Source organism: Meleagris gallopavo, chromosome 14, assembly GCF_905368555.1.
Source record: "Meleagris gallopavo chromosome 14, MGAL_WU_HG_1.1, whole genome shotgun sequence".
Classification (NCBI taxonomy): domain Eukaryota; kingdom Metazoa; phylum Chordata; class Aves; order Galliformes; family Phasianidae; genus Meleagris; species Meleagris gallopavo.
Window position 1 is genome coordinate 11414885 of NC_139417.1, and position 9531 is coordinate 11424415.

The 9531-nt window shown below is 65.6% G+C and overlaps 1 protein-coding gene across 1 annotated transcript; it reads left to right on the forward strand.

The window, feature by feature from the left end:
• The first annotated feature begins 30 nt into the window (after window positions 1-30).
• LOC100543991 (laminin subunit beta-2) lies at window positions 31-9134 on the forward strand. The gene is given in 33 exon segments (XM_085235401.1): window positions 31-256; window positions 418-593; window positions 670-805; window positions 923-996; window positions 1078-1266; window positions 1340-1403; window positions 1901-2103; window positions 2184-2304; window positions 2427-2615; window positions 2712-2891; window positions 2959-3071; window positions 3148-3227; window positions 3304-3439; window positions 3610-3765; window positions 3854-3981; window positions 4059-4176; window positions 4260-4452; window positions 4520-4621; window positions 4624-4662; window positions 4752-4983; window positions 5069-5232; window positions 5307-5531; window positions 5972-6186; window positions 6267-6363; window positions 6429-6801; window positions 6879-7063; window positions 7140-7381; window positions 7446-7649; window positions 7719-7863; window positions 7949-8156; window positions 8229-8370; window positions 8457-8793; window positions 8876-9134. Coding segments are annotated over 33 exon segments (5376 nt in total). The 5' UTR covers window positions 31-183; the 3' UTR covers window positions 9013-9134.
• The last annotated feature ends 397 nt before the right edge of the window (window positions 9135-9531 follow it).

Below are 9531 nucleotides of genomic sequence, written 5' to 3' on the forward strand. Positions count from 1 at the left end.
CCGGCGTGGGCCGCCGTGCGAAGGGACCGCCCCGCGAGTTCCGCGCAGCCCCGAGCGCCTCCACAACTTTGCGGAGGGGCGGCGAGAGGGAACCCCCCCCCCCCAACCGCCCCAGCAACGCGCGCCCACCCACTCGAGACCGGACCCCGCGCGGCGGCACCGCGAGTCCCGCGCCCCGCCGCGATGCGCGGCCCCGCAGCCTTCCTTCTCCCGCTCCTCCTCCTCCTCCTCTCCCTCCTCGTCCCGCTGCCGTCCGGTGAGTGCGCGGCCCCCGCTCGCGGAAAGCTCTCGGGTTGGGGTCCGGGACCCGCGGAGCATTTCCGGGCGGATCGCGGAAGGGCCCCCCCTTCGGGGCCGTGCGGGACGGGAACGGAGCTCCGTGTGGGGTCCAGCCTCATCCACCCGCTGCCCACGCAGGGCCGGGAGGGGCCGCGTGGGCCGTTTCTTCTCCCGACGCCCCCCATGGCTGCGCCCGCGGCAGCTGCTACCCGGCCACCGGGAACCTGCTGGTGGGGAGAGCCTCGCGGCTCAGCGCCTCGTCCACCTGCGGGCTGCGGCGGCCCCAACCCTACTGCATCGTCAGCCACCTCCAGGTGAGACGGGGGATGAGGGAGGGATGGGGGATGGGGACGTGGTGGGGTGGGGTGACCGTTGGGTCCCCAACTGCAGGAGGAGAAGAAATGCTTCATCTGTGACTCGCGAAGACCCTATGACGCCCGCAGCAATACTGATAGCCACCGCATCGAAAACGTGCTGACCACCTTTGCCCCCCGCCCCAAGAAGGCCTGGTGGCAGGCGGAGAACGGTGAGCAATAGAGCGTCTCTGGGGGGCTGCTCTTCCCGTCCTCCCACACTAAGGAAGCCGTGACTCAGCCCTGTGCTGCTGTGGCCAAGGCTGGAGTCACAAGGGTGTCCCCCCCAGGCGTGGAGCACGTCAGCATCCAGCTGGATTTGGAGGCTGAGTTCCACTTCACCCACCTCATCATGACCTTCAAGGTTGGCGCAGCGGGATGGCACAGACCCCATAACCCCGGCTACCATCCTGCTGTTGTCCCAACCCTTCCATGTGCCCCGCAGACCTTCCGCCCTGCAGCCATGCTGGTGGAGCGCTCGGCCGACTTTGGCCGCAGCTGGAAGGTGTACCGCTACTTCGCCTATGACTGTGCTGCGTCCTTCCCCCACGTCCCCCGTGGGCCCCCACGCCGCATTGACGATGTGATCTGCGAGTCACGCTACTCCGACATCGAGCCCTCCACCGAGGGGGAGGTGAGGCTCTGACGGCACCGAGGGACACTTGGAGAACCCCGCTGTCCCCTCACCACTCTTCTTCCTCCTGCAGGTGATCTACCGCGTGCTGGACCCTGCCATCCCCATCCGCGACCCCTACAGTCCTGCTATCCAGGGTGAGTCGCCCGCCTGTCTGCCGCCCCGCAGCTCTATTTTGGGTGCCACTATTTTGGCCGCTGTGTCCTCATGCTGAGCCCCATTGAGGGGCTGGATCTGGAGTTTCCAGACCCATACAGCGGGGTGTGGATGAATGTGGGGCAGCATAGGATACCAAGCAATGGGAGATGGGACAATGCCAGTGCCCGGTGTGGCGACTGTAGCCCTGCAGGATGGAGCTGGTGGTGGGCAGATGAACGGCACAGGATGCAGCGGGTTAATGGCTCAGGCTAAATTTAGGCTGGAAGCAGGAGGGGAGGAATCTGCGGGGCCTGGCTGCTGGGAAGCTGCTGTCCCTGGGGAGCCATCGTGCTGGCCCCATGTGCCGTGCAGCACTGCCAGCACAGAGCAGTCCATCCCCAGCCATGGCACAGCCCGGTGCGACGCCCTGCAGCTGGGCACAGCCGCGTTCAGCTGGTACGGGCGAGCAGAGCCAAGCTGCCAACTTTCTATGCAGAGCTGCTGCGCGTCACCAACCTGCGGGTGAACCTCACCAAGCTGCACACACTGGGGGACAACCTGCTGGACTCACGGCGGGAGATCCGCGAGAAGTACTACTATGCACTGTATGAGATGGTGCTGCGTGGAAACTGCTTCTGCTACGGGCACGCCTCGGAGTGCGCGCCGCTCAGCGGGGCCACAGCCACTGTGAATGGCATGGTAAGTGACCCCTGTGCTGCACTGCATTGGGGTGCCCACAGCACTCAGTCCCACAGCTCCTCACCGTGGCATCCCGGCAGGTGCACGGGCGCTGTGTCTGCAAGCACCACACGCAGGGGCTGAACTGTGAGCGCTGCGAGGACTTCTACCATGAGCTGCCCTGGCGCCCGGCTGAGGGCTCCAGCACCAACGCCTGCCGCCGTGAGTGCCACGCGCCTGCAGCTGGCGCGGTGCGGGGCCGTGGGGTCCTGCGTCACATGCTGGGGCTTGGAGTCCTGCATGTGGTGGGTTGGGGTTGGGTACCAGGGGTGCCGTCCTCGCAGGGTGCGACTGCAACGAGCACTCACGGCGCTGCCACTTCGACATGGCCGTGTTCCTGGCCACCGGGAACACCAGTGGGGCCGTGTGTGATGGCTGCCAGCACAACACCATGGGCCGCCGCTGCCATCTCTGCAAGCCCTTCTACTACAAGGACCCCAGCAAGGACCTGCGGGACCCTGCCGTGTGCCGAGGTCGGTGCTGGGGAACGGGGTGGCACAGGGCTGCATCCAGCTCCGGTGTTGTGGGGCTGGCACGAGGGCTTTGGTACTGACTCTGCCTGTGCCCAGCCTGCAACTGCGACCCTGAGGGCACCGTGGACGGAGGGCTGTGTGACGGTGCCGATGACCCAGAGCGGGGGCTGATCGCAGGGCAGTGTCGCTGCAAGGAGCATGTGCAGGGCCCTCGCTGTGACCGCTGCAAAGCTGGCTTCTTCGGGCTCAGTGCTGCCAACCCGCAGGGCTGCCAGCGTACGTACTGGGGCACGAGGTCACCCAGCGGTGTTGGGCACCACCACAGACCGCTGTCTGTGTGCAGGGTGTCGGTGTGACCCCCGTGGCACGGTGGCCGATGGCAGCCAGTGTGACCCCATCAGCGGTGACTGCCTCTGCAAGCGGCTGGTGACCGGGCGCAGCTGTGACCAGTGCCTTGTAAGTGGGGACATGCACGGTGCTCAGGGCTGTGGCACCACGGCTGGCCGCTCGCTGACCCCATTGCTCTCCACAGCCTGAGCACTGGGCTCTCAGCCACGATCTCCCTGGCTGCCGGCCTTGTGAGTGTGATGTGGGAGGTGCCCGCAACAACCGGTGAGTTTTGTGACGGCTCAGGGTGGAAGGGGCAATCCTTAGCCCTGGGGGGCTGACGATGTGGTTGGGGTGCCAGGTGTGCTGCGGAGACGGGGCAGTGCCAGTGCCGCCGCCACATAGTGGGACGGCAATGTGAGCAGGTGGAGCCTGGCTTCTACCGCATCAACCTGGACCACTACACCTACGAAGCCGAGGATGCCCGGCTGCACAAGGTGAGGGACAGAACTGTCCCTGGTGGGGGCATGGGCTGAGCAGAGCATCAGGAGGGACATTTGCAGGGTCTCCAAGCCAGCTGGCACCACGTAGGGGCAGTGCGGCTGAGATGCATGTCCACCAAGGCCCCTTTTGGGGTCCTCCTGCTCATCTCTGCCCCTTTCCCCAGGGCTCGGTGGTGGAGCGTGAGCCTCACACAGGTCACCCGGCTTCCTGGACAGGGTCAGGCTTTGCCCGCATGCAGGAGGGCGGCTGGGTAGAGTTCCATGTGAGCGATGTGCCCTTCTCCATGGAATACGATGTCATCATCCGCTATGAGCCACAGGTGAGCCCCCTGATTGGGGTGTTGCACCTCCAGAAGTGGGCATGCAGGGCTTTTGGTGCAGTGATTTCTGTGTGCTTTTTGCATGCAGCACTCAGAGCCCTGGAAGGAGGTGAGGGTGCAGGTGCTGCGCCCCAGCCCTGTGTCTGCCAGCAGCCCATGTGGGAACACCATCCCGGCCGATGACCAGCTCTCCACCAGCCTCCAGTCTGGCGCCCGGTGAGTGTCCCAGCAGGGCTGAGCTGAACAGGGCTGGCAGGAGGCATCCACTTCCCCTTGCTCTGCTTTGTCCCGAGGTATGTGGTGCTGTCCCATCCCATCTGCCTGGAGCGGGGTGTCCCCTACACCATCCGCCTGGAGCTGGGCTGTGCCACAGGGCAGCAGGACCCCACCGCCAGCGTGCTCATCGATTCGGTGAGGGGTCTGGGATGGGGCTGCACGCTTCAGGGGGCACAAAGGATGTGGAATTAAGATGACATCCTGCTGACCCCCCACAGCTGGTGCTCCTTCCACGTTACTCCTCCATGGAAATGTTCATTGCGGGTGACCCTGCTGCCATGGGACGTCGGGAGACCTTCGAGCGGTACCGCTGTGCTCAGCATTTCCACACTGTGGTGCCGTCACCGGTGGCAGAGCCCTGCTCCCGGCTCCTGCACAGCCTCTCAGCCATCCTGCACGACGGGGCACTGCGTGAGTATGGCCCTGCACACCGCACACCCCATGCTGATGACCGGTGCTCACTGTGTCTTGCCCGCAGCCTGCCTCTGCGACCCACAGGGCTCGCTCAGCGCCGAGTGCCAACCCCAGGGTGGGCAGTGCCGCTGCAAGCCCAACGTCGTGGGACGGCGCTGCCACCGCTGCTCCCGGGCACCTTCGGCTTCGGACCCGGCGGGTGCCGACGTGAGTGCCTATCCAGGGCAATGGATGCAGGGAGAGGTGCTCCGTGTTTGCCAGGGACTTCAACACATAGATACTTTGTTGCCTTGCAGCCTGCCAGTGCAGTGGCGAGGGATCGCTGAGTGCCGTCTGCGACACCGTCACAGGGCAGTGCCCCTGCCGCCAGGGTGCCCACGGCTCACGCTGCGACCGCTGCCAGCCGGGTCACTGGGGCTTCCCGACCTGCCAGCCCTGCCAGTGCAATGGGCACGCCGAGGAGTGCGACCCACAGACGGGCAGCTGCCTGCGCTGCCGCGACCACACGGACGGCGAGAGGTGCCAGCGGTAAGCAGGGTGCTCACTTGCCTGGAACGTGGCAGAGTGCCACAGTCAGCCCTAACCCAGCCCTAACCCAACTGCCCACCCCCAGATGTGCAGTCGGGCACTTCGGGAACCCGGCGCTGGGCTCCGGCCAGCACTGCCGGCCCTGCCCCTGCCCCGACGGACCTGGCGGCCCCCGGCACTTTGCTGCCTCCTGCTACCAGGATGGGCGCTCCAGGCAGGTTGTCTGCCACTGCAGCCCCGGATACACAGGTGAGTGCTTGCTGTGGCTTGCTCGGTGTCCCCAGCCCTGTCCCCAGGCACTGCCCAGTACTTTGTGCCAACAGGTCCCCGCTGTGATGAATGTGCACCCGGGTACTATGGGGACCCTCTGCAACCCGGCGGGCGCTGCCTGCCCTGCCAGTGCCACAATAACATCGACATGACAGATCCAGAGGCGTGTGACCGGCGCACGGGGCAGTGCCTGCGCTGCCTCTACAACACGGCAGGGCCACACTGTGCCGAGTGCCAGCCTGGGTACTATGGAGATGCTCTGCGACACAGTTGCAGGCGTGAGTATACACAGACGTGCTAGATGTGCCTCTTGCCCCAGCACTTCCAGGGCCCATGTGCACACCATTGTGGGGTCCCTGTCCTGCTGTGGCTACCTCCTTTGCCCAGCCCTAGCACTGCTGCCCTGTCCTGTCCCATCCACATCCTCATCTTATGCCTATTCCTATCCTCTACCACTCATTCCCACCTTCACAGCCTCCTTGATTCTGTCTCTGACCTGTTCTTACCCCATCTCCATCTTGTCTCCATCCTACTCCTGTCCAGCGTATGTCTGCATTTTGCCCCATCCTATCCCTACCTGTACTCCTAGCCCTCCTAACTGTAACCCTTACCCCATCGCCATCCTAATTCTGATCTCCTCCCTATGCTATCCCTGTCTGCATCTTAACCCTATCTTTTCCGAAGCCTCCATCCCCACTCAGCTTCCCTCTGCTTCCAGGTTGCTCCTGCAATGCACTGGGCACCGACCCCAGCACCTGTGGGCCGCAGCAATGCCACTGTGACCAGCGCAGTGGGCAGTGCCACTGCCTGCCCCACGTGGAGGGACAGAGCTGTGACCGCTGCAGCCCCAACTTCTGGAACCTGGGCAGTGGGCAGGGCTGCGAGCCCTGCGCCTGCCACCCCCAGCACTCCTTGTCACCTGCATGCAACCAGGTGAGATGCCCCAGAGATGGGGAGGCTGACGGGATGGCGTGGGGATGGGGTGCCAGCTTTGGCTGCACTGTGTCTTTCAGTTCACAGGGCAGTGCTCGTGTCGGCCGGGCTTTGGGGGCCGGACCTGTGCCGACTGCCAGGAGCAGCACTGGGGTGATCCACGTCTGCAGTGCCGAGGTGAGAGCTGGGTGGGCAGGAGTTGTGCCGTGCCCTGAGGCACCCTAACTGCTTTCTTCCCACAGCCTGCGACTGTGACCCCCGTGGCATCGCCAGCGCTCAGTGCCATCGTGGCAGTGGACACTGTGACTGCCGGCCTGGCGTCTCTGGCGTCCGCTGCGACCAATGCGCCCGGGGCTTTTCTGGCACCTTCCCGGCCTGCCAGCCTTGCCACCCCTGCTTTGGGGACTGGGACCGTGTGGTGCAGGACCTGGCCTCCCGCACCCGGGCTCTGGCACAACGGGTCAGCCTCCTGCATCACACTGGGGCTGCCGGTGCCTTCGAGGGCACCTTCCGACAGCTGGAGGAGAACCTGGCCACCGTGCGTGATGCAGTGGCCGCCCGCAATGCCACCGCCACCACTGCCACGTTCCTGACACATGCCACAGAGGGATTGCGGTGAGCACAGGATGTGGGGGACAGCTCTGGGGGCATGGGGCAGAGCTCTGTGAGCATGGCACCTCCTTGCTTTGCAGGCAGCAGATTGGGGAAGCCACTGAGAAACTGACACGGCTGGAGAGTGAGCTGACAGTGGCACAGGATGCCAATTTCAATGCCAGCCATGTGCTGGGCATGGTGGACCGCGGAGCCCGTGCCCTCAACCACAGCCTGCAAGAGCTGGGGCAGCGGCTGCATGCCCTCAAGACCTCAAATTTCCTTGGTAGGCATCACTGGGGTTCTCACAGCAGTGTTCCATAGTGGCAGACGGGGGTCTTATGTGGCTCCACTGCCTCCAGGTGCCTTCGACAGCATCCGCCAGTCCCACTGGGAATCGCAGGATGCTGAGCGCCGAGCGGATGCCTCCACCCGTGTCATACCCAGCCCCGTCAGCGCTTCATCAGCCACACGGCACCACACCGAGCAGCTCCTGGCCAGCAGGAGGGATGCTTTCAACCGGCAGAATGCAGCCAGCCGGCGGGCGCTGACGGAGCTGGCGGCCAGGGCGCAGGAGCTGAGCCTGCACCCGATCAACAAGAAGGTGGGATATGGGATGGGAGTGGGGCATGAGAACTGGGGATAGCTCAACTCCATTGGCCTTGCAGGTGTGTGGCGCTGCTGGGGATGTGCCCTGCGCTGAGAGCCCCTGTGGAGGAGCCGGCTGCCGGGATGAGGATGGGGCACGACGCTGTGGGGGACTGAGCTGTGGCGGCGCCGTCTCCAAGGCGGACAGTGCGCTGGACCGTGCACGGCACGCACAGGAGGAGCTGCGGCGGGCGGCTGGCGAAGTGGCCCAGCTCTCCCATAGAGTGCGTGATGCGAGGGAAGTGGGCAGCATGGCCATGTGTGCTGGCACTGAGGGTCTCTGTTCTTCTCAGGTGGCTGAGGCCAAGGGGAAGGCGGACGAGGCTTGGCTGCAGGCGCAGGCAGCCCTGGACAAGGCTAACCAGACCAGGGCCCGCGTGGAACACTCCAACAAGGAGCTGCGGGAGCTCATCAGCCACGTGAAGGCCTTCCTAAGCCGTGAGTGCAGCATGCTGGGGGGCTACCCCCGCTGCCCCCTCTGCCCTGAGGCACAGGGGGTGATGCTGATGGCTTCCACCTGCAGAGGAGGGGGCTGATCCCGAGAGCATTGAGGTGGTGGCCAGCCGTGTGCTGGAGCTGTCTCTGCCTGCCTCACCGGCCCAGATCCACCGCCTGGCCGAGGAGATCAAGGCACGGGTACGCAGCCTGGCCAGTGTGGACGCCATCCTGGAGCAGACAGCTGGCGACGTGCGCCAGGCTGGGCAGCTGCTGCAGGATGCCCAGCGGGCCAAGTGAGTCTGGGGACATGGGGACATGGCCTTGCTGCAGCCTGAGGTACTAAGGCCACGCCGATTTGGCTGCAGGGCACGGGCAGAGGGTGTGCGGGGCACAGCTGAAGCAGTGCAGCAGGCACTGGAGGAGGCGCGGCAAGCACAGGGCACGGCCGGGCAGGCACTGCACAGCACTGCTGCTGACATCCAGCACAGTGAGCGCGCCATTGGCACGGTAAGGGCACCCTGTACTGCCATTGCACCCGGCAGCCCTGTTGCCTGTCCCCACCATGGAGACACCCCATCATCGCCTGTCTCCAGATGCAGATGCAGACTCTGGGTGCGGAGCAGCAGCTGGCTGCTGCCATGGAGCGGATCGGTCTCCTGGAGGGACAGACAGATGCCTTGAAAGTGAAGCGTGCCAACAACAGCCTGGCGGCCACACGTGCCCACGATGCAGCTGGCATCGCGCGGGACCGTGCTAGCGAAGCCAAGCAGGTGCTGGAGGGGCCGCTGAGGGACCGGTACCGGGCAGCCCAGGAGCTGGTGCAGCACCGGGCCCAGGGAGCACAGCAGGCAGGTGGCCGGGCCCAGCAGCTGCGCGAGGAGGCCGCCGGGCTGCTGCAGGATGCCCAGGGCAAGCTGCAGAAGCTGCGAGGTGAGGCTAGGAAGGGTGTCGGGGTCGGGGGAACGTGATGTGGGGCTGTCCTCACCCACTCCTCCCATCCTCATCCCTGTAGCACTGGAGGAGGAGTATGAGCGGAACGAGCGGGTGCTGGACGCCAAGGTGGCCCAGCTGGATGGGCTGGAGGCCAGGATGAGGGAGGTGCTGGCCACCATCAACCAGCAGGTCCAGATCTACAACACCTGCCAGTGATGGCCGCCCTGCTGCCCACAGCCCCTCCTGCCCACCTTGCCTCTGCCAGCCCTGGGGGCAGTGAGGGCTCAGAGAGCCCTTGCGGTGGGCATCCCGCGTGTGAATAAAGCTACCCAGCAAGATTCTTGTCTCCATATTGTGGCTTCCATCCCCACCCTGCTGGTCTCGGGCTGGCTATAGGGCTGGGACGCCACGCCGGGCCGCCGTGGGCGCCACGGAGCGGAGAGGTGATGCTGGTGACGGGGGATCGGCCGACATGCCGCAGATGCATGTGGTGGCCGGCTGGGAGTACAGATGGAGGCCGGGGGCTGGCCGACAAGGGTAGGGGCAGGAACGGAGCGGAGCTCGGGACGCTGAGGACACACGGGAACACAGCCGGACGCGGCAGGCCCGCGGCGCGCGGCAGGCCCGGCTCGTCGCCACGGAGACGCCCCGCCCGGGGCGCGCCCCTGCCCGCCCTCGGGGGCGGATCGGCGCCGCGGTGACGTCCCTCCGGGCGTCGTTGCCATGGAGACGCCC